The sequence below is a fragment of the Cryphonectria parasitica genome, assembly GCF_011745365.1.
Source record: "Cryphonectria parasitica EP155 unplaced genomic scaffold M406scaffold_8, whole genome shotgun sequence".
Taxonomy (NCBI): Eukaryota; Fungi; Ascomycota; class Sordariomycetes; order Diaporthales; family Cryphonectriaceae; genus Cryphonectria; species Cryphonectria parasitica.
In genome coordinates, this window is record NW_024468916.1 from 2,608,899 (window position 1) to 2,634,379 (window position 25,481).

The 25,481-nt window shown below is 54.0% G+C and overlaps 10 protein-coding genes across 10 annotated transcripts; 3 read left to right on the plus strand and 7 right to left on the minus strand.

The window, feature by feature from the left end:
• Positions 1 to 838: 838 nt before the first annotated feature.
• Positions 839 to 2,332, plus strand: M406DRAFT_333918 (uncharacterized protein; the record flags this gene model as incomplete). Its single annotated transcript, XM_040920884.1, has 1 exon — positions 839 to 2,332. One exon carries the CDS (start codon positions 839 to 841, stop codon positions 2,330 to 2,332), a length of 1,494 nt encoding a protein of 497 aa, XP_040772850.1.
• A 1,225-nt stretch (positions 2,333 to 3,557) lies between these two features.
• On the minus strand, positions 3,558 to 4,283 carry M406DRAFT_265643 (uncharacterized protein; the record flags this gene model as incomplete). The annotated part of the gene is made up of 1 exon (XM_040917752.1): positions 3,558 to 4,283. The coding sequence occupies one exon, from the start codon at positions 4,281 to 4,283 to the stop codon at positions 3,558 to 3,560; it is 726 nt and encodes a 241-aa protein (XP_040772851.1).
• A 744-nt stretch (positions 4,284 to 5,027) lies between these two features.
• Positions 5,028 to 6,988, minus strand: M406DRAFT_265884 (putative MFS quinate transporter; the record flags this gene model as incomplete). Its single annotated transcript, XM_040917768.1, has 4 exons — positions 5,028 to 5,162; positions 5,294 to 5,842; positions 5,963 to 6,301; positions 6,422 to 6,988. 4 exons carry the CDS (start codon positions 6,986 to 6,988, stop codon positions 5,028 to 5,030), a joined length of 1,590 nt encoding a protein of 529 aa, XP_040772852.1.
• Positions 6,989 to 8,595: 1,607 nt separating this feature from the next.
• Positions 8,596 to 9,663, minus strand: M406DRAFT_342567 (NAD(P)-binding protein; the record flags this gene model as incomplete). Its single annotated transcript, XM_040921785.1, has 1 exon — positions 8,596 to 9,663. One exon carries the CDS (start codon positions 9,661 to 9,663, stop codon positions 8,596 to 8,598), a length of 1,068 nt encoding a protein of 355 aa, XP_040772853.1.
• A 1,088-nt stretch (positions 9,664 to 10,751) lies between these two features.
• M406DRAFT_265260 (UPF0057-domain-containing protein) lies at positions 10,752 to 11,011 on the plus strand (the record flags this gene model as incomplete). The annotated part of the gene is made up of 2 exons (XM_040917718.1): positions 10,752 to 10,820; positions 10,901 to 11,011. 2 exons carry the CDS (start codon positions 10,752 to 10,754, stop codon positions 11,009 to 11,011), a joined length of 180 nt encoding a protein of 59 aa, XP_040772854.1.
• Positions 11,012 to 11,119: 108 nt separating this feature from the next.
• Positions 11,120 to 11,535, minus strand: M406DRAFT_57984 (uncharacterized protein). Its single transcript, XM_040924592.1, has one exon. The coding sequence runs from the start codon at positions 11,411 to 11,413 to the stop codon at positions 11,141 to 11,143; it is 273 nt and encodes a 90-aa protein (XP_040772855.1). The 5' UTR covers positions 11,414 to 11,535; the 3' UTR covers positions 11,120 to 11,140.
• A 1,608-nt stretch (positions 11,536 to 13,143) lies between these two features.
• Positions 13,144 to 16,324, plus strand: M406DRAFT_348037 (uncharacterized protein; the record flags this gene model as incomplete). Its single annotated transcript, XM_040922355.1, has 3 exons — positions 13,144 to 13,815; positions 13,919 to 16,020; positions 16,192 to 16,324. The coding sequence occupies exons 1-3, from the start codon at positions 13,420 to 13,422 to the stop codon at positions 16,322 to 16,324; spliced, it is 2,631 nt and encodes an 876-aa protein (XP_040772856.1). The 5' UTR covers positions 13,144 to 13,419.
• An 831-nt stretch (positions 16,325 to 17,155) lies between these two features.
• Positions 17,156 to 19,204, minus strand: M406DRAFT_342569 (uncharacterized protein; the record flags this gene model as incomplete). The annotated part of the gene is made up of 5 exons (XM_040921786.1): positions 17,156 to 17,266; positions 17,306 to 18,155; positions 18,367 to 18,462; positions 18,572 to 18,638; positions 18,757 to 19,204. 5 exons carry the CDS (start codon positions 19,202 to 19,204, stop codon positions 17,156 to 17,158), a joined length of 1,572 nt encoding a protein of 523 aa, XP_040772857.1.
• Positions 19,205 to 20,871: 1,667 nt separating this feature from the next.
• M406DRAFT_333924 (uncharacterized protein) lies at positions 20,872 to 21,687 on the minus strand (the record flags this gene model as incomplete). Its single annotated transcript, XM_040920885.1, has 3 exons — positions 20,872 to 21,026; positions 21,113 to 21,227; positions 21,457 to 21,687. The coding sequence occupies 3 exons, from the start codon at positions 21,685 to 21,687 to the stop codon at positions 20,872 to 20,874; spliced, it is 501 nt and encodes a 166-aa protein (XP_040772858.1).
• Positions 21,688 to 22,738: 1,051 nt separating this feature from the next.
• On the minus strand, positions 22,739 to 24,765 carry M406DRAFT_348038 (Aldo/keto reductase). The gene is made up of 3 exons (XM_040922356.1): positions 23,718 to 24,765; positions 23,379 to 23,642; positions 22,739 to 23,345 (listed from the first exon to the last, which is right to left on the minus strand). Exons 1-3 carry the CDS (start codon positions 24,369 to 24,371, stop codon positions 22,956 to 22,958), a joined length of 1,308 nt encoding a protein of 435 aa, XP_040772859.1. The 5' UTR covers positions 24,372 to 24,765; the 3' UTR covers positions 22,739 to 22,955.
• Positions 24,766 to 25,481: the final 716 nt, after the last annotated feature.

Here is a 25,481-nt window from a genome sequence, read left to right on the forward strand (position 1 = left end):
CAGAAAGGACCCCTCCCCTTCCTCGGTTTCACTACCTTCAAATATTACCTTGTTTTTCTTTCTATTATTTCTTTATTTTGAAAATTTACTTTTCTCGTCTTTCTTCTGTCCTTTCTTTTTTCCTTTTCCCTTTTGAATTCCTTTTCCCTTCTTTTCTTTTCCCTCCTCGCCTCTCTCCCCCCACGGTTGTGTGACTAACAGCAGACCAGTTTCCGAACCTGCAAGGGTTCCTCTCTCAATCATCTGCACAGCTTGGCTACCTGCAGATGACCGACTGTGTGATACCCAAAACAGTCGCCGAGTTGCAGCAGCCAGTCTTGAGTGATTTACAGAGCCAGGCCCACAGTGAGCATTTTCGTACTTAACACGGTAGTGTGTCTCATGCAGGGCTTAAAAAGAAGCCTGTCTCTGGATAGGTGGCGGTCTTTATGCATTCATGACGCCCAGGTCGCTTTATAGCCTTTTTTGAGGCTCTCATGCTTAGGCCTCAACTTAATGATTAACTTTTTGCCGAGTAATAGATTGGAAAGGACCCATTCATCGACCCATTTTCATGGTCAATACCTAAAGAAGTGTACCGGGGGGTGGGAAACATTTTCTTGTGATTTCAAAATCTACTCTACAGACCCTCTTTTTTTCTTCTTCTTCTTCTTCTTCTTTCTCTCTTTCTCTCCTCTTCCTTTCCTCTCCCCTTCGAAACCCTCAGTCATTACCGATAAAATTGTCCTTTTTTTTTTTTTTTGGTAAATTTTTCTTTTTAATTATCGTGTTCCATTTTATCGTAACAATCTCTTCAAACCCTTCTTGCAAGCAAAACGCATGAGGGGAAACGACAACAATGTCATCCCGCATAGTACTACCAGAGTCTCAAAGATTCTCTGCTCTGGACAGGGCAGAGGACATGACGTTTGCCGTAGAGCTCAAGTTTTTGATAGTTCACGGCGCAGCCGAGATCAACAATTCCAAGTACCGAGGGGTGCGGCCATTTGTGGCGCACCGGCCCGTGGACCTGCGAAACTCAATGACGGATACCGAGGTGCAACTGCAGCGAGACGACTGGGAGGCCGTGGCGCGAGCCATAGACGCCCTCCCTGGGGTGAACGCCACGACGAGCCACCAAGTCAAGGCGCAGAGCCTCACGCACACTGATTACTGGAACACGCACTGGATCGTCTACAAGGCCAACTCTGCTGTGCCTCCCTACCTGACATATACCCATGACGACCCCGACCGCCCATTGCTCGACACGAGCCACCCAGACTACGACAGATACGTCTGGACACCGGTCGAGATATGCTCGCCCATCCTGCACTGGTCGCGCAAGGAGCACGCCTTCTCCACGCTCAAGAGCATCCTCGAGACCATCAACCGACAGTTCAACATCACCGCCAACGCCTCCTGCGAGACGCACGTCCACCTGGGCCGGTGCGACGCCAGGTTCTTCTCCCTGGACACCCTCAAGAGGCTGGCCAGCATCCTGTGGCTGAGCGAGCCACTCCTCCGCAGCCTCAAGGACCCACAGTCGCCCAACTATGACCACCACTACACCTGGAGCTACCCTTGGCGCAAGCACAGCCGCATCGCCATGGCCCTCCTCGAGCGGGAGCCTGTATTGCCATTGTCAGACGGGCGGGGCTGCGCAACCGTGCAGCCACCACCACCACCATCGGCAGCAGCTGTCGACACCATCTACACCAGCAAGCCCGACGACTTTGAGGTCTTTCTCGCCAAGCTCAAGGAGCCCGTCCGCCGGAACATCTGCAGTACTCCTACAACGACGACGACAACAACAACAACAACCACTACTACTACCACTACCACCACCATTACCAATACCACCCCCACATCTTCCCTGTACGAGCACCGCCCGGCGCTGCGGGCCATCTGGCGCGCCAAGGACCACAAGGAGCTGGGCTACATGCTCCGCGGCCGCGAGCGCAAGTTCCGGCGGCTGGGGTTCAACTTCCACGCGCTCGAGGAGGACCCCTCGGACGCGGGCCCGCGGACCATCGAGTTCCGGTTCCTGGAAGGGTTCATCGACAGGGACGTCGTGCCGGCGTGGGTGCGGCTGTGCGGCGAGCTGGTCGAGCTCGCCACGGGGTGCCAGGGCCCGCGCGAGTGCGAGTACTACGACGCCGTGGCCCTGCTGCTGAACATGCCCCGGGACCTGCCCGTCGATGCCCAGTTTGCCGCCCTCACGGGGGCGCTGGGCCGCAACAGGGTCGCCAGGACGGCCTGGGAGCCGTTGCAGGCCGTGGTCAGGAGAAACTATCCGCCTGCGCGAGGTGCTGCTGTCGTGAGCGAGGAGGTCTGTCGGCGGTTTGGGTTCTGAGGAAGGCATCGAGAGAGAGAGAGGAGGGGGGGGGAGGATTTGTTGTGGTGACGGTGGGGTTTGGTGTCGATTTTAAGTTTTGCGAGGTATCATGACTATTGGCATTTGATGTTCCAGAGGGAGGGGCTTGGTGTTTTGCTCCTCAACAAAATTCCTTCTCCTCTCTTCTTCTTTTTTTCTTTTCCCCTCTCTTCTTCTGGCTGAAGCTCTCATCTTGTTTCAAAAAAAAAAAAAAAGGGCAGATTGCAAAAAAAAGTAAGGTTGAGCTCTATTTATCATGTTCAAAAGTTTCTTGGTGATTGCAATTGAGTGCAATGATATTATGGAGGAAAGAAACAAAAGAAACAAAAGAAACAAAAGAAACAAAATAATCTTTTAGAAATCACTCACTCCAATCATGCTAATGAAACATGTTGCATGAACACAGTGGCTATGAGGTTCCGGAAAGGGGGCCGCAGCACCCTCTCATCACGGGTTGAATCTATACTGTGGTGATCACCTCGGGTTCCTGCAGTTCCCAGTCCGTCAGCCAGTGCAAACCAGAAGGCGGACCAGCTCAGCACAATCCTGCGGCTGGTTCCTGGCAAAGCTTATGACCGTTGTCGAGTTGGAACACTAGTTGGAACTTAAATAGGGGTATTGGAGGGGGACTTTAGGGTTTTGTACCTGGTTCAAGATCATCTTAACTAGTTCCTCTTTGGATCTGGCTCAAACTGTGTTATAGTGGTTTCTTAGTTACTTGAGATCTTTGGGAGGGGGGGAGAGGGGGGCTGGCTGAATTTTGCCGTGCTCGACTCTTGGGAAACCGATGACTCAATCGCGGGGAAGAAATAGAAGCTTTTCTTCGAAGATCTTGCTTTGAAAACCGCATCACGCAAGAAGTGTTACCGTGAGTACTTTCGCCGGGGCTAATAAATTCATCCCAAGAGAAGATGCCAAGTTGAGATACAAAAGCCACCAATGAATAAAGAATTATAGTACCGTTAAAAACGTGAGCACTTGCCACTTTGCAGATTCTTCCGACCACATATGCAATTGATCAGACGGGAGGGAATTTTCCGGGAGGAGGGGTGTGTTGCGTAATTCCTGGATATTTAGGTGTGACCCCTACTTTGAGGTCTTCAGATAGTGAAGTCATGGTTGAATGAGGAAAGAGAGTAGATCATCCTTGGCCAAATTTTTTGGAAATTCTCCCAGGCTAGGGCAACTTCTCTTCGAAAACAATTCATCTCTCACCCTCCTCCTCCTCCTCCTCATCGTCCCCATTCTGCTTCTTCTCTTCCTTTTTCTTTTCCTCCTTCCTCCTCTTCTTGACAACATTCCCATCGTCATCCAACAAGTCACTCTTATCCTCCAGCCCGTCCCACTTGGCCACCCCATCCCCTTTGAAATCAACCACTCTCTGCGGATAGAACATGTGACACTTGGCCTCGAACGCCTTCCGCCCCTCGGGCGTATTAATCCCCTCGATCAAGGTAGGAAATAGCAAGATCATGTTCCGCCCTTCGTCCATGATGGGCGTCCGGCAGAACGCACACTGTACCTTGCATGGAAGGTGGTGCGCCTGGGACTGCGAGCTTGGGTCATACCAGCCCAGGTCGTGGTGGCCCTGCGTGAAGCGGATGTCTTCCTTGTGGAAGATGGCGGCCCACTGGAAGGGGGCGCCGTGGAGGCGCTGGCAGGTAGTGCAGTGGCAGTACTTGGAGGACAGGGGCCGGTCGCGGTGGAGTTGGTATTTCACTCGTCCGCAGTGGCATGCGCCATGCCAGCGAGCCGGAGACACGTCCTTGTCATCGTCATCGTCGTCGAGAACCCTGTAAGGGGCGCGGTGCTTCCACTCATCCTCTTGTCGGTGGGTCGTTGCGTTGGCCTGGTGCTGGTGCGGCTCGTGTGAGGGAGACCTGCTCTTGCTATTCTTGCTGTTGCTGTTGCCCTCCCCCTTCTTCTCCATCTTCGATGGAGACATGTCCAGTTTAAGAATTGATCAGATGATCTAGAACATACAGTGGTAAGACGAATGGCCTCTGAACTACCAAGATATCGAGTTGAAAGTGAGAGCAGGACATCTGAGTTGATAAAGTAGAGTTTCTTTTTCCTCCACACTCTCCCTACGTCAGAAATGCCCTTGACTGATGGGGAAAATGTGATGCAAGGGATCTCGAGTCTCGTACGTAGTGGTGACGACGCTAAGGGATCTCCCGTCAACGAAGGTTAAAGTATTAGTACGCAAATTGATTCTTGTACGTCACCGCAACTAGTTAATTACCTAGAGCGGGTCATTGAAATCTTGAGAACAGACAAGGCTGCAATGGCAACTGAAGAGCATACAGCGTCTCATCAAGAAGAAGACAGTGCGTCTTGTGATATAGTCCACCACGAAATGATATCAAGTCCAAAACAAAAAAAAGTTGCCGTAGTCAGGGACGAGAAGGGCAGGCCTACAGAAAAGAATCAAGTCCTCGTCAACGTTCCACAGCTACTACTTAATGATTGATCTAGTCTCCTCCTGAGCGACTCAAGAGCATTTAGTCCTGGAGCACGAGCCAATCGTCGGTTTTGTTCAACCTAGTCGATGGACATGACGGGGTGGTATTGAATTCTCATGCTCTTCCCGCTGCATGGTCTTGGTATTTCCAAAGATGTACAATAACCACAAAAGAATTGTCTGCTTTCACACACCACAATTCCCAAGCAATCATTTCTGCTGCTCAGAGTACTCATACTGCGAAGCCTCGACATCTCCCGCCTCGGCCCGTTTCGTCGCGGCCCCGAGGTCGTCCACACCCAGGTCGGCCGTGCCAAAGAGCTCGTCCATGCGCTCCAGCGACAACTGGACAAAAAAAAAAGAGAAGAAACCTCACATGTTAGCAAGACATGAACACGACAAGCAATAGCAAAGAGGAATGTGCAATAACACAAAAGGAACGAAAGGATAATAATAATAATAAAAAACAGACGTACCCCTTTTGTCTCTGGGATCCAGAACGCTACGGTGCCCATAGTAAAGCAAAAGCTCCCATAGAGAAAATACGTTCCGTACCCAGTACTTCCGCCGACCGTCTTGAGCATGATGGGCGTGATTCTGGTGACGACCAAGTTGAACACCCACTGCGTGGCAGCAGCAATGCTGACGGTGTAGCCTCGAAGCCGGTTTGTCGGGATCTCGCTGACATAGATCCAACACACAGGGCCCCAGCCGAACTGAAATGCAGCGGCAAAGAGGTAGACCATGACCAGGGCGGCGGTGCCCGCAGGCGTCTGAGGCGCACCGGTCTTGGGGGCGGCAAAGCGAACAAAGAAGCCGAGGTAGAACATGAAGATGCCCATGGCGAAGCCGGTCCAGACAAAGGACCAGCGGCGGCCTAGGGTGTCGGCGAGGAAGGTGATGAAGATGGCGCAGGAGCACATCTTGACGATGCCGTACACACCTGTGGCCAGGAGGGACTCGGCGTTGCCTGTGATGCCGAGGGATTCGAAGATCTCGGGGGCGTAGTAGTTGATGGCGTTGGTCTGTTTGAACAAGAAGAATTTTCGAATCCCGGTCAGGCTCGTTCATTTCAAGAAGGAAGGAGAAAACAAGAAGAAAGAAAAGGGAAAAAGAAAAAGAAGAAAAAAAGGACATCAACTCACGCCTGTCCACTGCTGTGCAGTCATCAGCGCCATGGCCATAAGAGCCCGCTTCCTGTTCCCAGGAATAAGCCAGCACTCCTTCTGCATAGCCCAGAAGCCAGACCCATGGACCGACCGCCGCTCTTCCTCGAGCTGCATCCTCATCTCCAGGAGCTCCTGCTGGATGTACGGGTGCTCGACGGGGAGGTGGCGCACGCTCGACAGCACCCCCGAGGCCTTCTCCCAGTTGTCCTTGCTGGCGAGCCAGCGCGGGGACTCTGGGCAGAAGAAGATGGTGATGAAGATGAGGAAGGGTGGGAGGGACTGCAGGGCCAGGGGGACCTGCCAAGAAGCGTGACCCTTGAAGAGAAGGAGGAGAAAACGACGGTTAGTAAGTATTTTCTTGTTTGAATTCGAGATCGTAGTCATCCAAGACACAATGAATATAGGCCCAAGAAATGAACAAGATTCAAGACCAACCTTGATATGGAGCAGCGAGCCATAATCAATAAAGAAAGCAATCATGGCCCCCATGGTCTCAAAAAGCTGGTAAAAGCCAATCAACAACCCTCGGATGGCGCGCGGCGAGTTCTCGGAGACGTAAAGCGGCGCAAGCATGGTCGCACCGCCCAGGCCCAAGCCCTCGATGACCCGGCCCGCATAAAAGGTGCCAAAATTGCCGTTGGAGAAGGCCTGGATGAGACCGCCGGCGAGGGCGAAGACGGCGATGATCATGAGGCTGGGCTTCCGGCCGAGCTTCTCGCCGAGGGGCAGGGCGGCCAGGGCCCCGACGATGGCGCCGGCCTGCATGGTGCTGACGAGGTTGGCCGACAGGTTGGCGCTGGCCGAGGTGGTGAAGCCCTCGAGGCCAAACTCCTTCTTGAAGTCGGGCAGGGTGAGCACGCCGCCGATGATGCCCGTGTCCATGCCGAACAGCGTCCCGCCGAAACATGCTGCCGCGGCCAGGGCAAACACCCTCCAGTTGTACACCTCTGGAGGGTCCAGCCTGACCGCCTCGTTGCGGATGACCTTTTGTATCCACGGCATGGCGGGAAAATTCCTTTCTTCTTTGTGGGAAAGAAAGGTTCACGACGTGGGGAGAGAGAGAGGCAGGAGACAAGACGGAGGCGCGAGGGCAGAGGGAGGAGGAGGAGGAGAAGAAAGAAGGACCAGACTTACTCATAGTAGATGCAAGATTACAGTAGACGATATATTTATGGGGAGGCCATCCGGGTAAAGTACTTACACGGTTCGGATGTAATCGCCTATTAACAAACCCCTGCTTGTGTGTGTTGAGGATCATCCGCCAAATAGCCGGTTAGGTACCCCCTCTACATACACACACACACACACACACACACCGTGACAACGTTGGCCGAAAAGGATAGGATAAAAAAGTTAGAATAATGGGCGGGATTCCCCACCAGGACCGTTGGGAGTTGAGGAGGGGTGGTTGCTCCTCCACAAGACTAAACAGTGGCACGAATTGGGAATCAAGCTTGTTGAAAACATGCACTGGCAGCTGTGTTTGAAATCACAGCTTATCGAGAACATTATAGGTCATTTCACAGAAATTGTCCTTGCTGTCCATGGCATGAGTTAACGTCGTTTCTACCTATGAAAGTCTGATCTATAGCAAAGCTTTCTGGAGGAAAGAGAGGGCTTCTCGAGCCTGAGACACGCCATGTTGTACCAGATGGCGCGCTCTTCGTCCCTCAAAACATAATAGACTTAAGACACCCGATCTTGTCGACCCCAAAAAAGCCTCTCATCTCGGCGGAGGTGAGCCACAACGAACTACTATTGTTGAGCCAAATGGATGAAGAGATGCTGACCAGAGAACACACGAATGGAGGTGGGTCTTTCTGATTGTGCAGTGGATTATGATTGTGGATTATCGAATTGTGGATGTGATGGTTATCGTGTTGTAATACGATACGCAACAAAACAGGCCGTGAAAAGCATATCATGGTCGATATAGTAGAGGGGGCCCTCCCCAGACGGGGGCTACCGTTCGGGGTAATGAAAGCCGGGGAAGACAAGTCTTCCCCGCACGGCAGTGGTGGGCAAGGTGGGGTACTCCGTTCTTTGTCGTCCTAGATCAGTGTAACTGAGAATCCTTCCCAATGGTCCAGCCCCAATCCATCCGTCCAGGAACCTTGACTCGAGGCCAACCCACTCCTGGACAAGACGCAGTGTACCATAGTAATATACCCCCCGTGTTGCCTGTCACCCACCATCCTTCTTACCCCAATGTCGAGTTAGCATTGCAGGAGACAGTGGAGATTGTGTCAGCAACGGGATCCTGCAGAAAGCAAGAAGAAGAGAGGAAAAATGGACAGTATGTTGACACTGTGCTTGGTAGATGATTGGCTGCATATTGTCCTTTTTTTGTCTCCCTGAGGGAAAGACCAGTCGACCAAATAGCCAATCACTTTGAGAAAAAGAATTCTAGCCAGTATATAGATTGGTCTCACTAATGGACTATCTATTGCGATTGCTTGAGACCTGGCTCTGAATAGGGTTCGTGTGAGAGAGGAAGGAGAAGGAAAAGAAGGAGGAAGAGAAGAAAAAGAAAGACAGGGAGGGGGTCAACGGCGGCTTTGGATCCATAGACCAGATTGTATCGTGAATTCATGGGTGAGGCTTTACCATCAAGCCGTGTAGACCCCAGTAGGCCTATCGTGATACCCTCTTCTCCCAACCCTACTCATCAACTCACTCTTCCACTCGTCACCCCTAGCCAGTACCTCCACTGCCCTCTGAAAGGTATACGTTGGCACCCAGCCCAGTTCCCTCACAGCCTTCGAAGAATCATACACCCTGTCTACTCTCCCTAGGAACGTCCAGTTCTGGGTTTGGAAGACGTTCTTGCATCCCGGGACAGCCCTCTCCAGAACCTCTCCCACGCTGTCCGGCCCATCTCCGGCATTCAGCAGCGCCAGCGTCTCTGCCTCTCTGGTCAGCGGTGTGGGGGCGCTGATGATATACTTCCCCCAGCCCACCTCGCCCGCGGCAGCCTTTCTCACTGCGGCCACGCACGCACCAACCACATCCGCGATGTCGACCCTGCGGTACGCCAGCTCGCACACCTTGAGATTGTCTGCCCCCATGGCGCTGCTGCGTTCTGCATCGTCATCTTCCTCGGGGAAGAACCGGCTCGTCCTCAGCACCACCACCGGCAGGCCTGTCTGCAGATGCACTAGCCTGCAGACGTCCTCAGCGGCCACTTTTGTCACGCCGTAAATGTTCTTGGGCTGCGGGACGACATCCTCGTCGATCCACGCCGCGGGCTGGCCTGGCTTGGGGCTGAGAGCCGTGCCAAAGGCGGACGTCGTGCTGAGAAAAATGAAAGTCATAGTATGACCGCTGCTGCTGTTACCGTCTTGGTCATGATTCCTATCCCGTGCGGCTACGGCAGCTTCCAAGAGTGTGAGGGTGCCGGTGATGTTGGTCTGGATGAAAGTGGCCTTAGTGTGAGTAGTGACATGCGGCTTGTGCAGGGTTGCAGTGTGAATGATATGCCGGATTGAGGGATACGTGGTGAAGACACCATTGACAAAGGTTTCGTCTGTGATGGAGCCGACGAGGGTGTTGGGTGTGGACGAGGCGAGGATGTCGATGCCCAGTGCAGTGTACCCATATTTCGCGAGGGAGAGCATAAGGGCATGGCCGAGATGCCCCGAAGACCCCGTCACCAAGATGTCTGGGTAGAACGCCATGGAGACTCTTTTTGATGGTGTTTCTTTTTCTTTTCTGGAGTGATGACTGGAATTGCCGGGCAATCATCGCATCCATAGTGAGATGGAGTGCATACTTTTCTTCATCTTAACTTAAAAAGGTGGACTCGGTTTGCAGTGACTCAACCGGTGAAGACGCAACTTTAGCCTCGTGGGGCATTCCGCAATGGCCACGGCCAAAATCTAAGCAGTTCAAGTCCCCGCTCAGGGCTTGGCTACCAGTCATTCACTGTTTATTCTGTTAATACTTCTCAAGATATCGCCTCTGCCCAGCAGAAACAGAGTAAGGATATGGCATGAGATGATCACGGAATCTCGGCCCCTCTTGTAGCAAGAGAAGCTGCATTCTTGAAAACGCAAAGTCTCTGCAGTTGAACACGTTGCACGCACGCACCACAAAAGGCCTCGAGGCGAGGCGTTGTCATTCCCCTTGCTGAGACATGTCATTTGTTTCCTTGTCGTTGATATTGAAAGTTGATGGAACTAAAGCCATGCAGGTACCAGGGACACCCGCTAAAATGGCGGAACGAACCATTATAAACTATATTCGGAGCAAGACAGCAGCATGTGACCGTTCTCAACGACCACGAACAACCTTCCTGCAATTTTAGAACATGTCCTTTTTTTGTTGCGAATAATTGCGTACATGGCCAGGGTGCAGTGGCTGTGACGTCAAATCATCAGGGGTCCCAACACAACACAGCACAGCACAGCACAGCCCAGCCCAGCCCTTGCCCTGTCTACAGCACGTTTCCCCACTACGTCATCTTCAACCCCCCTGCGCGTCTTCCCAGCAGACAGGCCGGCAGCAGCGAAGCAGGGACTTTCGCCAATTGCCTTATCCATGACAATCATAGCCACGACTACGACCACGGTGCCAAGATTTATATAAGGGGAGAGGGCAATGCTGTTGCGGCTTGGGGATATTGTCATATATTTCACCTTCATATACCTTAAGATCAAACCTAACTGAGTAACACGAAATCTCCTGATTCGTCTTTTGCTTTTTATTCATTGAAAGACTCGCGAGACAACACAACAGTCAAAGTTCATACAACACACTAGCAGCCATGGCGAACGGTCAGGTTTCCTCCACGTCGGACATGATCGACTACTTTATTGCTTTCTTCCTACCACCTGTGAGTCTGCCTTGATCATCATCAAAGGAGAGAGAGAGAGAGAGAGAGAGAGAGCTCCTGGCTGACCGTCCCTACACCAGGTCGGCGTGTTCCTCAAGCGTGGCCTCCACGCGGACCTATGGATCAACATCCTCCTCACCATACTGGGCTGGATTCCGGGTGTGCTGCACGCGTGGTGGGTCATTGGGTAAGTTTCGGACTTCTGCGCTGTGATGTGCCCTCCCTCTCTCCTTCCTGGCTCACGCTGATCGGGATGAATAGGAAATATAAGAGGTCCTACATCACGCATAGTTAGTTGCACGCATAAGCAGTTGGATGTTTCACGCATGGACCGGCAATGGCGGCTGAAGAGGTGCATCTTGGGCCTTTTGTCTCTCTTGGTGTGTCTTTTTTTTCTTCTTCTTTTCCTCTTTCACAGCGAGGAGGCGTTCCGAAGGTCGTATTGGCTGTGGTTGTGTTGATATTCGCTCGAGGTGGTTGCTGTTCTGGTAGCAGCCCTCAGTCCTGGGAAAGGTTTGCCGTGCCGTACGCTTTACGATAATACTATAGGAACAAAGAAGAAGGTGCTGGCAAACGAATCTCAATTTTCTCATAATTCCCTAGTACAATTACCCATCACACCATGGGAAATACTTCTTATCTGTTGTTGAAAGCAGGCACGCAAGACTAGGCTAGATTGAGAACCAAAAGACACGCGCACAAGCACGCGCACGCGCACGCGCACCACCACCACCAGAAAAAAAGAAAAAAAAAAGTGGTGGGGGCAGACTTCTAGTGGTGAAATCTTGGGCGATAGTGACGCATTGTGACCATGGGATCTAATATTGCAAGATGTCTTGGTGCCTAGGATGGTGGGCAGTCCTGGGTGTGGTCTGCTCAGGGGGACCCACGAGGCGAAGAGCAGCCGTTTGTCCGTCCTTATACTATTGGGTATGTTTCAGACAGCGAGGAGATGGTGTCAAGGGCCTGGAACCCTTAGAGTTCCGCAAGCGGAGGGTTGGGGGAGCACAATTAATTCGTTGTATGGGAGACACGACCTTGGTATGTGCACAATTTCCATACTATACAGATTAATGCCGCGGCCGCTGTTCCCCCCAACAGTGCAGCTTGCTCTTGGTGCATGTCGAGGGTCATGCATACATCAGTTGGGGGTTATTTCTCAAGAACGACCAAGGCACAAACACGCACACAAAACACACCTCTCTCTCTCTCTCTCTCTCTCTCTCTCTCTCAATCTCATTTCCTGATAAGAAATGTCAGCAGGCCATGATGGGTTGAGATGAGGTTGAAATAAGAGCCGGTGGAGGCCAGTCAGCTGTGCAGTTTGGGGATCTTCAGGGAGTGGGTCCCTGGGTACCACCCAGTCTTTTGGGTTGCTACGTCGATAGTGCCGCAGTAAATCTCGGTCACATCATGGCCAGTGCATGACCCCTCCACTACCACTGTAGCGTAGCACATAGCACCTACAAAGTACAGTACCCAACCAACCGTCAGTACGTACCCCTGGCAAAATTAAGGGACAGTGACACGGGCCTGACATGTGCTCTTCTCCTTCTGCAAAACATCAAGCACAACAGCATCAATATAGATACCTGCTGCTTGTGGTCACCAGGAAGTGGGGGGCAAAATAGAGATAAGAAGGGAAAAGAAACAAAAAACACTCTCTTTTTCTTGTCGTCTCTCCTCTCTTCTGACCCTTTCTCTCTTGTGTGTATAGGCCCAGCCTCACACAAGTTGGGCCTAGACCGCCCCCCACAATACTCCCCCTGGGCGGTGCCTAACAAAGTCCTGCATGCTATTCTTTATCTTATTCTTCTCTCTCTCTCTCTCTCTCTCTCTCTCTCTCTCTCTCTCTCTCTCTCTCTCTCTTCCTTTCCCTTCTTGGTCCTGATCCTTTCATACACCAACAATCAGACTACTCCTCTTCGTGTACCTGCTTTTTCACATCACAGCAGCAGAAGAAGAAGAAGAGGAGGAGGAGTTCTCTTCATCGGTACGTTCATCTCTGGGTGGGCATCTCTGGGTGGATATTTGTTTGCTCAGCAGAAGCGCAGGACCTCACTCCACCTTGTCTGGGGTGGGGCTCCGCCTCTTCTTTCTCCCCCGCCTTTTCCGTCAGTCACACAGCGTCGCATCGGCCAGTGGCGCGCTGGGCGACACTATTGAGTCTCGTCCACTGATCCACGCACAGTAAAGTAGTACCAGCCCCAGACCACAGCTGCACTCGACCTTAGCTGAACCCAGCTGGTTCATCCGTTCCACCATCCGCTGCCTTCCTCCAAACAACCTACATACTACTGCACGCACGCCCCTCCTCCTCCTCCAGGGTCTCTATTTCCATATCAACCAGCGAGATCTGGAGTCGATACTTGTATCTCTTTGAACCCGCTACTTCCCTGCTCACATCTATGATTAATGCACACGGCATTGATCTCGAGGCATCCTACACAAGGCATTGTCTCCTAGGAGCATCGCCGCATCATCCGACCTGCCTCGCCTTCCTCTATTTCTCTCTTTACCCTTGGACGACGAAGACACCGACGACGGGCCGATACAAGAGCTGGGCGCAACCTAGAAACACCCCTTCGTTGCTGCAGCCATGGGTAATACTCCAGCTAAAGAGTCACGCTCTGGCGACCCCAGCGCCTCCTCTGGTCGTCACCACCGATCCTCCATCGCTCCCGCCTTCGACCCTTCTGCCTCCTCTTCACGCGACAACCACAGCTCTCGACTGAGGAACCGCTCCAGCCGGAACGACCTGGGTGCCATTCTCGGCATCGGTTCCTCCAGCAACTCCCGGGGCGAGTCCTCACATGAGAGGCGCGAGACCAGGGCCGAGCGCGAGGCCCGTCGCTTAGAACGGGAGAGGATCAACCGGATCAAGGACCGCGAGAGAAGTCTAAGGGAAGAGCATGTCGATGGCGGCTACCTGGTGACCATGGGTGTCTATGTCGGCACCGAGGACTTCAGCAAGCAGGTCGTGCGGCAGCTACAGGTACGGTGAACCTTGTCTCTTGGACTTGCTTCTCTACACGTTCACGTTTGGCCACCCAAGGAAGGTACTGACAGTTGCTCCTCTCGCTGCATCTTACACACAGATCGAGAGGAAGCTCGCGCCCTTTTGGCGAGGCCTCAACGACTTCTCAGAGACCTGGGCCGAGCACCAGATCGTCGCCGCCGCACGAGGCCTCCCGATCCCGCCCGCCGACCAGACCCCTCCTCCAGAGCTGATCCCTCGGCCTGCGTCCCAGCATGCATCGCCCACCGGCTCGACGCCCAACCTGAACAATCTCACCGTCCCTCTCGGACCTCGGACCATGTCTGCGGCATCTGATCGGAGCGCGTCCAATGCTGGCTCCGCCCTACCCTCGCCAACATTTACAGGGCCGTCCAGCAAAGGATCCCCTGCCGCTTTCAAGCCTCGTACCAAGGCCCTCGCTGCCGCCCTGAGCCTCGGATCAAGAAACGGATCAAGCAGCGAGCTCACACCACGCGAGATCAACCTTCCCAATGACCCCTTCGTCAACGGACAGCCGCTCGAGGTGTTCCTCTACAAGGAGGGTGCCGAGTGCCCCATCTGCTTCCTCTACTACCCTCCCTATCTGAACCACACGAGATGCTGCGACCAGCCCATATGCAGCGAGTGTTTCGTTCAGATCAAGCGGCCCGATCCGCACTTTCCGGATAGCCACGACAACGAGGGGAACGCGGCGGACGCCTCCAGCCCGGATGCCAACGTGGAGGAGGCCGAAATGCTGATCTCGGAGCCGGCCACATGTCCCTACTGCCAACAACCCGAGCTGGGCGTCACCTACGAGCCACCTCCCTTCCGACGCGGCCTGACCTACACAATCTCCCCCGCCACCGTGGGCCAGATGGGCACGGCCATGAGCTCAAATAGCTCACTCGGGTCCACGTCACCGTCGCCCTTTGTATCACCTCCGCCCTCCGCTTCGATTGGCCGGCGCCGAACCCAGTCACTATCCGCCAATGCCCCAAATGTCATCACTACCGACCGCGTCCGGCCTGACTGGGCGGCCAAGCTTGCCGCACAGCGCAATCACCTGGCCAGGCGCGCTGCAGCTGCCACTGCTCTGCACACGGCCGCCTTCCTGATGGGTGACAACACGGGGAGGTCATTTGGCAGGATGAGCAGGTTTGGCAGGAGAAACACTGGCGAGAACAACGCCAACGACAATGGCGCGTCCGCCTCGGCGAGTGCGGAACCCGCACCGTCAGGCTCAGAGCCGGGTGGTGCCAGAAACACCTCGAGCCGCTCGGCACTCGTCGGGCCTCGCCACAGCCATATGGAAAACCTGGAGAACATGATGCTTGCCGAGGCCATCAGGCTGTCGCTGGCGGCCGAAGAAGAACGGAAGCGTAAAGCGGACAAGGAGGAGCGGAAGGAAGCGAAGAGGAAAGAAAAGGAAGAGCGCAAGGCGGCCAAGGCGGCCGCAAAGGGTCAACCTTACAACGGGAGCGGGCATAGCTCAGCCAGTGGAAGCACGCTGAGCCTACCAGGCCTGAGCACGATCGGTCGCAGGAGAGGCAATAGTGCTGCATCCAACCTCCGCGTCGAGGCTACGACCGCCAACGCCATGGCTTCCTCAGGCAGCTCGAGCCCGCCCAAGGCTAACAACCCCACGAGCGCCAGCGACAAAGGGAAGGCTGTGGACAGGGGCGGCCCACCGCAAGTTAGCCCCGAGTCCGAGGTTGGGAAGAGCAATGTCGATGCTGTGCACCCGGTGACAGCAGCCCCAACCTCCATCCCAGCCCCACCACCGTCCTCCTCACCGCGACCGATCCCTTCTCCACTTCACTCTGCCGGGCCTTCCCACCTCCGCCAGATGAGCAGCGCCTCCAGTGCCTCCGAGTCGGGCCCCGAGTCCCAGCCAGGCAGCTATCAGAACCCATCCAACCTACAATTCCAGGACCCACGGTCGAGTGGTCTCTCCCTGAGCGGCAAGAGCGACAACAGTGATGATGCGGGCGGGCGACCTGCAGAGGACAGCGAGACGGAGCCCAACTACAACTTCAACAGCCTGGCACAGCTGGTCGGCGTGGAGCTCGAGGGCGTCAATGCCGGCCGCCGGCTGAGCCAGATTGGCGAGAGCCACGCTGAGGAGGAGAGCACTGCGGATGCAGACAAGCGCAGCTCGCTCCACGAGGGCACCGAACACGTGGAGGATGTGTCCACGTTGCATACAGACGGCGGCGAAAGCGAGGACATGTCCAAGAGCATCGCGACGCTTACACAGGAATCCTACGACGACGGGGCACGAGCTGATGATGACGATGATGATCATGCTGCTGCTGCTGCTGCTGCTGCTGCTGTTGCTGTTGCTGTTGCTGACGACGTGCCCTCCGGTAGCGTCGACACGCCGCAGCTGATGGTCACACCCGGGACCCCTATGGTGGGAGACGACGAGGCAGCCGAGTCTAAGCAACTTGGTTTTCAGGGCACACAGACGGTAGAGGTGCCGGATGATTTTGCCACACAGTGACTGTTGCATTAAGAAGTACCAAGCGACATGAAGAATGGTCATGGAATTTGCCATCTGGCAGGATGATACCAAGGCTTTATTTGTACGGTCTGATAGAATCGGATGCCGTGACGGCTGATAGATTGGGATCTTTGGGGACAGGTTTTTCTTTGGTTTGTGGATGAGCGATGGTCTATTTTTCCCTTCTCTTCTCCATCTTCATCGATCTCGACAACATGGAACACACACACACACACACACACACACACACACACACACACACACAGACAGACAGACACACAGCCTTTCCTTCGATTTGCCACGCCTTGCTTCAAGGTACTAGATGGCTATACTGAAGATGAGATGAGATACACTGGGCTCCCAGCGCAAGGAAGATATCAGGTGAATCATCCAGCATCTACTCACGACCTGCCAGTAGGTAATCAGAGCAGATATGCAGAGGAATCCACATAAAGCATCCGACATGGCTACTGGACTTCACAGTCGTGATCGAGGGTCTGATGCGGTATGCCAACACGCGGACAGGCACCTTGATTCAGGCAATTTCTCACTCTCGGGCTTGACAGAGACGACCTTGCTTCGACTACATGTATACAGCAGGAATAAAGCAAGTGCCTTAAATTCCGTCAACTGACAACCCTTCGCTCTCTCTCTTACTCCAACCCGGACATGCATACTTGGATTTGGATGCACACTCAGGAACGAGATGTCGGATTTGGCGGTATACGGTGCGGTGCATTCGTTTCCACTCACTCGCTATTATGCCAAGATTCAACAAGAGCAAGTAACCCAAAACACATCAACGGCATACGGAAACAAAACAAGACTCTCTCAGTCAAGTCCTCTGTACTCAAAGAACTTGCCAAACTCCTTATCCGCCAGCAAAGTGGGCACAATATCCTCCTCCACGCTGATACACCATATCAAACCCTCCTCCTCCTCCTTCCCACCAACCTTGGCCTTCTTTTTCGTCCCTCCAGCAGCAGCAGCAGCAGCAGGCGGATACACCAGCGTCATATTAGCCGAAACATCCCCTCCCGTAAGAAACCGATGCACCACGGGCCTGCCGAAGCCAAAGTCACACCCACTCACATCGGCCGCGCGGTGGTCCGTCACGAACAGCGTCATGGGCGGCTTGGACATGAGGTTGAAGCTGGCCGACTGCTTGTCGCGCAGGGTGGCGATCCACGCCAGCAGCGCCTCGACGTGCGCCTGCGTGACGCTGCTCGTCAGGCGCCGCACGTACTGCGCCAGGGCGGCCAGCGGGGCGTCGTGGGCCAGGTCGCCGATGGTCGGGAGGGAGGGGCCTCCTGGGCCCGGGGCGTCGCTGAACCCTCCTACGGCCATGTTGCGGGCCATGCGGCGGGGTGGGGCGGGGTTGGTGATGCGGGGCCGCATGTTGATGGCTTCGCCGAACCAGGGGGCTTGGGAGCTCGGGTCGGGCTTGTAGTAGGGGAGGCGGGCGCGGGTCAGGTGGCGCCAGGCGAAGGCACACATGGCGTCGTAGGTGGAGATCCAGGTGGTGGAGGAGGAGGATGAGGATGACGACGACGACAACAAGGGCCCGTCCTCTTCTTTGTCGCTGCCGGCTGGTTGCGCGGCTTGCTTCAGCCGGGCGGCGCTGCTGGGGCTTACGTGGAAGAGGAGCGTCTGTTGTTTCTCCGGGTGGCCTGGATGTCGGGCCTCGATGGGAGGGCCGTCGATGAGGGCGCTGGTGGGGAGCTGCTCGGTGTAGTGGCTGAGGTCTATGCAGGACGGGTCCCAGGGGGGCCATTGGATGCTTGCGGTGGCGTCTTTGTCTGCGTTTGCTGTGTGGATGGCGCGGCAGTTGCTGTTGGATGGTGAGCTGGGAGGAACTGCATGATACCACACTTTTTTTTCCCCCTCCCTTTCGCACAATCGAGACGGCGTCTCGAGGGAGAGTTCTTGGGTCACTATTTCTGAAGGCAGCGGCTGCCTTCTCGTCAAACGAGCTCTGGCCTGCGCCTATGGGACTGTGCACAAGGAAGTAATCAAAGGGGCCGATTTGGGGTTTCACATACTCAGCAAGCTGGCGGATAAAGTTGCTCCAGCCGACCAGATCAGTCGCCCAGTGGTGGATATGCGAACTCAACACGGCACCGCCACGTACAAAGTTCCTGTTTCGAGACGAGAGTTGTCATGTCAGAGAAGACATCCACGCGGCCCAAAAGCACACGCATGGCACGCGTCCTTGGCCTGTCGCCGTGTACAGTGTCTCTCACTCACAACTGGAAGCCTGATATCACAGGGCTATTATTGGGATCAGACTCGGGCCGGCCCTCGCCATACGGCACTGTTTTATCAATGTCCCTTCCAGTAAGCGGACTGCTAGTCGACAAAGCAGAGAGAGAGAGAGAGAGAGAGAGAGAGGAGAGAGGAGGGACTATCAGACGTGGGGAAAAAAAACATACACTCGGCTATGCTATACTCGCTCAAATCCCCCAAAGACCTGCACGAGAACGAGGCCCTTTCGATATCACCAAAAGACGGATATGCAGGCCCCTCTAAAGACTTGACCACGTACTTAATCGAGGTGTCCCTCCTCTTCACGAACGAGAACCCGCCCTCCGGGTCCTTCTCGATTGTCCCGCAGAAGTGGCGGACCTGGCTCAGAGTCTTTGCGAGGCCCAGCTTAAGCACCTTTGCGATCCTCTCGCGTTTTCTCTGCTGTTCATGGCTGTCGCTGTCGCCGTCGTCATCGTCATCGTCATCGAGGCGGAAGTACAATGCGAATTGGCAGTACGTGACCAGGATGATGGGGTCGAACAGGGACAGCTTGATCCTCTCCTCGTCTGGATCGTCTTGCCACCCTGATGGGTAGATCTGGTAGACCTCTTCCAGTGCCGCGACCGATCCCATGGCTTTGTCTTGTGCTGGTGCCGAAGTGGGTGTCTATGGTCGTTGAATTAGGGACGATCGGATCCATACGTACCATAGTTCAAACAAACAAATGAAAAGAAAAAAACAAAAACAAAAAACAAAAAAAAAGTCCGAGTCAATTAAGCCGGGGGTGGAGGGCAGCAAAGGGCTTGGAGAAGAAATAACAAGAGCCCATTAAACAATCAAGAATCCCCAGTTGATCGACTGGAAAGGTCACGGTGTACCTCCTCCCCCTGCCCTCTATCCTCGTCCCTCTCACCTTGGCCGAACGTCTCTACGAGACCGAAGCGGTGAGGATCCTAGGCCGGCCCGAAGGGGGGAAGAGACTTCGGACGACCGTTGGCAGTGACCCATAGTCAGGGGGGGGGGGCGTGGGGAGAATATGGCCTCATGATGTGTGGAGCCGAACCTAATTATGGAGCATAGCGCAGTCGACATATCAACTTTCTTCGCCCCCCTGGACAGGGTGCTATAGAGCACGAATGGCATGTTCGATTCGCCTGTGTCTACGATGGTTTAGGGTATTAGTCCCGTTGTTGGTTGCAATGATGGTGGGAAAAGATGAGTCTAGGTCTAGTACTGATCGCCTCCAGACCAACGTGCAGACCAACGACGGCTTATCTAGAATAGTCTTGGAGATATACAGTATAGTCGCTATATGTCCCCTGTATACCAAGGAGCGGATGGTTACAGAGGGGGGTTGGATACACCATTAGTACCGCTGCTCATGACCTTCCTTTGAAACTATATTGGCGAGTCTAAAGAGTGAGGTCGAGAATGTGATAGAGCTTGTTGTCGTACATGACTCTGCTCGCGAGGGACTCCTATGCAGTTAATATTGAATCATATAAACCAAGTGCTATGATTCGAGTGTGTGCTGCCCAGTCATCAATCATGCTTTCCTGCTTTTCAACAGTCATTGGTCACATTCACCAGCTTTCATCACATTTAGATGTTGTGATATTATTCAGTTGGGTACCGCCCTTGTGATGCATTTACCTCAACGAGGTTGACATATGCGAAATGCGAAATGTAACAACCCATGCAGTATCTAGTGTGCTACTTGCGTGTTGATAGCGCACGACACGCGAAAATACCGGAATACCATGGCTCCATATTTGGGAACCTGGGCAAGGGACAAGATCTCTACTATTGTATTGATTGTATCGATGTCGAGGTGGCCCTCTGAAGTTGCAAAACTTCCGCGACAAGGTTTGCAGACCCCATGGGCCGCTTAGTTTATTTGACGTCAAAAATCAGCTGTCTAATACAATATAGTTACAGTGCGAGTGGATCAAGGGCCTTATCGCCACGATGTTGGGTGGCTCTGGAGGGTGGCCTTTTACCAGGCAAGCCTGCATGTCACAAGACCACGATTTGTTGAAACAGGAAAAGGGTGAGTGGGTTCAAACTAAGGTTGACGAAACCTCCAATCACAAGGCATTTTCAGGGTCGTGGTCGGGGCAAGTGCCGTACGGTCTCCATTTTGCGATATCAAATTCCAGACCTTGGGTCTAGACTAGCAATATTCACAGAGAGAGAGTCCAAAGTCGGCAATAGACCCTCTTCATGACGCCCGAGGAGAACGGTGATGCCCTTATGCACACCTGCTCCCCATAATACCTTTCCTTTTCTTATCTCTGTTCCTAACACTGCGCACTACCCAAGTCAGTCTCGAACGCCGCCGTGTTAAACTCGCTATACACCGCGGTGATCTGCACCTCCTCGACATCCACGTCCAGCACGATAATCCCCTTGATCTCATATTGGTTGCTCCCGATGCCGCTCGCGTTCCACCGCCCTTTGATATGTTCTTGTTAAAAGGCTGTTCATCACAGAAGAAGAGGATAGAGAAGAAGACTGATTGGTTCTTCATTAATTGCTCACAGCTGATCCTGTCACAGGTCGCAAACACGTCCAACGTCTGCACTACAGGAAGAGGGGGCGTCTGGAATTGTGTTGCGATGTAGACTTCCTTTGACGGGTAGGCTGGTTGCCCAAGCTGATAGATCGTTAGCACTCGGACCTTTATTTCCTCTAAACTCCCTTTTTCCCTCTTCTTTTCCTAAGCCGTACGACAGTTTTGTCGGTCATGTGCCCACGGAAAGAAGAAGAGATTACAAAGGAAAGAAGGCAGCGCCAGGAACATATGAAGCTCAGACAGTGTACGAAGGATGAATGCGCTAGCTATGAGAGCCAAAACCCTCATCAAACAGAGAATAAAGACTCACAGGCCTCCCAGAAAGCGTCAAGATCGAGTCCGACTCTACAACAAACTCATCCGACAGGATAGCCTCCGCCGTGCTGTTAAAATCGGGCCCCCCTGGGTACTCGAGGAGGTATGTATACCCCTCGACAAGGACATCCACACCAGTGGAGTTCAGGCACGGCCCGTGAGGCCCTCCCCAGCCACCTGGCCCACCGCGGGGTGCGGCACTGACGGCGAGGGCACGCAGGAGCATCGCGAATGGTGTTGATGAGGAGGTACGCATCGTGTGACGGAGGACGAATCTGCGAGGTAAAGGGAAGAAAAAGAGGGGTCTGAACAATGTGGTTGGGCTGGTTAGTACTTGCCAGACAGTATAACACCACTACATAGGAGGAAGAAGAGGTGGGACGATGGACACTCTCGCGATGCGCTCCTTCGCCGCATAATATATACAGCAATCTTCCTGCGGCCATCCATCCCTCGCCGACCACCACATGCCTTCATCCAGCCTACTTCCTTTTATGATAATTGCAAGGAAGATAGCGTACCAATCAACAAGATGACGCCGGAAGAAAAAAAAAAGAAGAAGAAAAAAAAGCAAAAACCCCGTCAGCTCACCAATCCAAAATTCCCTCCATACCTAACGGGCGCAAAGTCAATTCCGCCACGAAGCAGGGGAAATAGCGGCAATAATGATGTTGTCATTGAATTTTCGGGGATTCCTTTCCGCCCCCCAGCGAGCGAGGATGTTGAGGAAGGGTTGAAAAGAGTGTGAGAAAAAAAAATTAAAAAAAAATAGGGCGTGCATTACCTTTCAGCCAGACGCCTCGCTTGCCGTGCAGCAGCCATTCTGAGTGGCGGCGGGTGCTTTCCTGGAACCCGTCGACGGTCGGGACCGGTATAGTGACCGAGCCCTGATGTCATGGTTCGGGTGCCTCACCAACAACTCCGCGAGGGGCCCAAGGGCACAGAGAGTTTGGAGACCGAGGCAAGACTAGGCGATATTTTGTGGCTTCGTGGGGAAGGGTAGAGAGAAAGAATAAAAAGAGAGGGAGGGTAAGCAATTAAGCTTTTTTTTTACTACTACGAGCCAGGACGGGGAGAGGACGGTGTGTTCGGACCCGGGCCCGGGGACGATGAGACGCCAGGGCGCTTGGGTGGGTGTGTGTCATTCAGAGTGTATGCATGTCTCGGGCCGTGGAACAATGTCGCCATATTCGCGAAGGAAAACTGAGGGACCAAGCATCCCAGAAAGTAGTGAAAACAAACTTCGGATGATAAAATACTTATGCATTGCTGGTTTTGCTAAGACCAAATAGGCCATAACTTTAATCTGATGTGTCTACTTTTGACTATTCCTTGCGGTGTAGCGTGTATCTGTCCGTCCCTCTAGAACACAAGTGCTGCAAGATGAATATCTAGAAATTGGAAATCATCACTCGCAAAACCCGTAACATGGGATCCCTCCGTCTCTAACCGAGGGTGCCTTGGGAGGTTTCCATCTGACCACCACCATCCCGGTCAGCCCAGCTGCTTCTTGGCCTCGAATCTGGCAATGACTCCATCGTCCGTGGGGACGACGCCCATCTCTTCAGGCGCTCTATCGTTGACGAAGCCGTCTCCACCCGAGGGCCAGCTGTGGTTTCTCCACTCGCCGAGCAGCGGCCACAACTTCTCCTTGATAAGATGTTGAACCTGGTCGCACCGTTTCAAAGAGGCAGTTTGCAGGTCTTTGTCTCCGTTCACCACGACGTCCTTGGACGCCTCCTTGGCCGCCTCGGGGTCGAGGGCCGTCGACGGAACGCTCTCGGCCAGCACGCTCATCCACACATCCCACGTCTCCTCGAGCTCTGCAAGCGAGGTGATACCCATCACGCTCGCGCCAATGCTATTACTGTCGCTGGCGCTCAACTGCAGATGGCCACTCTTGCCATGGAGGCTGACGCCCAGCCCCGAGCGAGCACCCGCGCGAGCCCACGTGTCCAGAGACCAACGTATCGAGAGGCGCTCCAGCTTCTCTTGCGCGGCCGTGGCGGCAGCGGCCATCTCAGCGCAGGCCCTGCGCAGTGGCGGTGGCGACGGGTGCCATGCGGCCTGTGGGCCATGGTCGACGCCGCGGGTGGTCAGCAGGCCCATGCCGAGCATGGAGGCGTTGAGGGCGGCAGAAACGCCTGCGCGCTTGAAGCGTACAAGAGGTGGCAGCTCCTGCTCCGCGCTCTCACCATTCGTGCCGTTGACGGATGGTGACACGGGCCTGGGTTCGTCATTCGTGAAGCCCTGGACCAGACGATGATTCTGCACCGTGCAGTGGCAGTAGCTCATGACTGCGTCGACTCCCTCGCCTGTCTCACGCTGTATCATCTCCGCCAGCTCACACAGCACGTCGACCGGGTAGCCACTGATGCCGACATAGCGCACAACCTCATCCTCGTCGCGGAGCCTGCGCAGCTCTTTCACTGCCGCGAGGACTTCAGCTGGAGAAACGAACTCGACGTCGTGGCAGTATACCAGGTCGAGATAGGGCGTGTGCAATCTCTCGAGGCTTCGCAACACGCTGTACCGGATCCAGGCAGGGGAGTAGTCGAAGCAATCCCCCGTGATGCGCCCGGCTTTTGTGAGGATCATGTAGCTCTCGCGCGGGTGCTTCTGCAGCGAAGCGCCCTCCGGTCCTGCAATCTTTGCATTCGCAGTGTTGGGCTCGGTAAGGTGATGGAGTGCGTCACCCAGGAGCACTTCGGACGGACCATAGTAAGGGGACGTGTCGAATGCATTGACGCCAAGATCGAGAGCTCGAGAGACGATGGACTGATAGGGCATGCGCGTCGGGTCGTCAACATACTGGGTGTTGAAGGTGGCAGTGCCGAGGATGAGTGGAGGGAGGACGGAGGCAATGGGAGGCCGCGAGGCGGCAGTCTCTGGATTAGTTGTCGAACCCATCTCGCTGGTCAAGCAAGTCGTCGTGACAGCGACAGCAGACGTGGCTGGTCGGCGAGGTTTCTTGCAGAGCAGACAAGAGGCGGCGTTTTCTTTGGTCTTTTGTGTGGCGTCGCGCGAACACTCTCGTGGCTTCTTGGCAACACTAGCAGCAGGTAGGACAACTTGTCAGGCTTTGATGACAGACCATCAACACACGGGCATCTTCCTATCCCTCTTGGAACAGAAGGATCCCTCGCAATATAAACTCTGTGTGAGTATGTGTCGTAGAGGTGGGGTTGGACCCAATCATCACTCCACGAAGCTCGTTATAGAAACGGGCACGGCAGGTGTGGGGACTTTCGGTATCGATGCTGTCTCAAGACCATGTGGTGGACCCGTTTCGCCTGCGCAGCACACGATGCGACAAGGAGTGACGAAACCGAAACAAGTCCATCGTGGGCGAGCGAGTGGACGGAAGAGAAGGCAGGGTGAAGGACGGAATTAAGGTCTGGACCGGACCGGCGGGTCTTTTCGTGATCGACGGCCGTGAGAGGGATGGTGGGATAGTACGGATCTGGCCTGGCCCAAGCCAAGATAAAGAAAATGATAAAAGAAGTTGGGATGAGGAGGTGAGATGTTAAGGTTTGTGGAGAGGTTCGGCCAAGACAGAAAAATGATGAGGTCAACTACTGTAGTGGTAGTGGTAGGGACATGGTAGGGGGAAGAGGGGAAAAAAGAAGGAATTGGGGTTCAGGGACTGCCAGGGACACAGCCTGCTGTGTGAGTGGTGGCCGCTGCAGGGCTCTCAGGGGCATCCGTCGGGTAAAATTCAGAAGCTAAGGGCACTAACCGACTACCTCCTCACCCGTACTATGGTACTGCGTATGACTACCGAGTAGCAAATTATTTGCAGAAACAGTAAATGCTGAATCCAACCCCGCACAGAGAAGAGCCAGTGGGGGAAGGAGAGATTCACAATGTTCTACTACTTACTGTCTGTACATAGTACATACATAGTGGTAGAAGGCGGGGCATTCTGGAGATAAGATAAGATAGTCTACTAGTACATCGTAGTAGTACGGGCAGACATACCAAGTAATGGGCGTTACACGATTACTCATACACATCCAG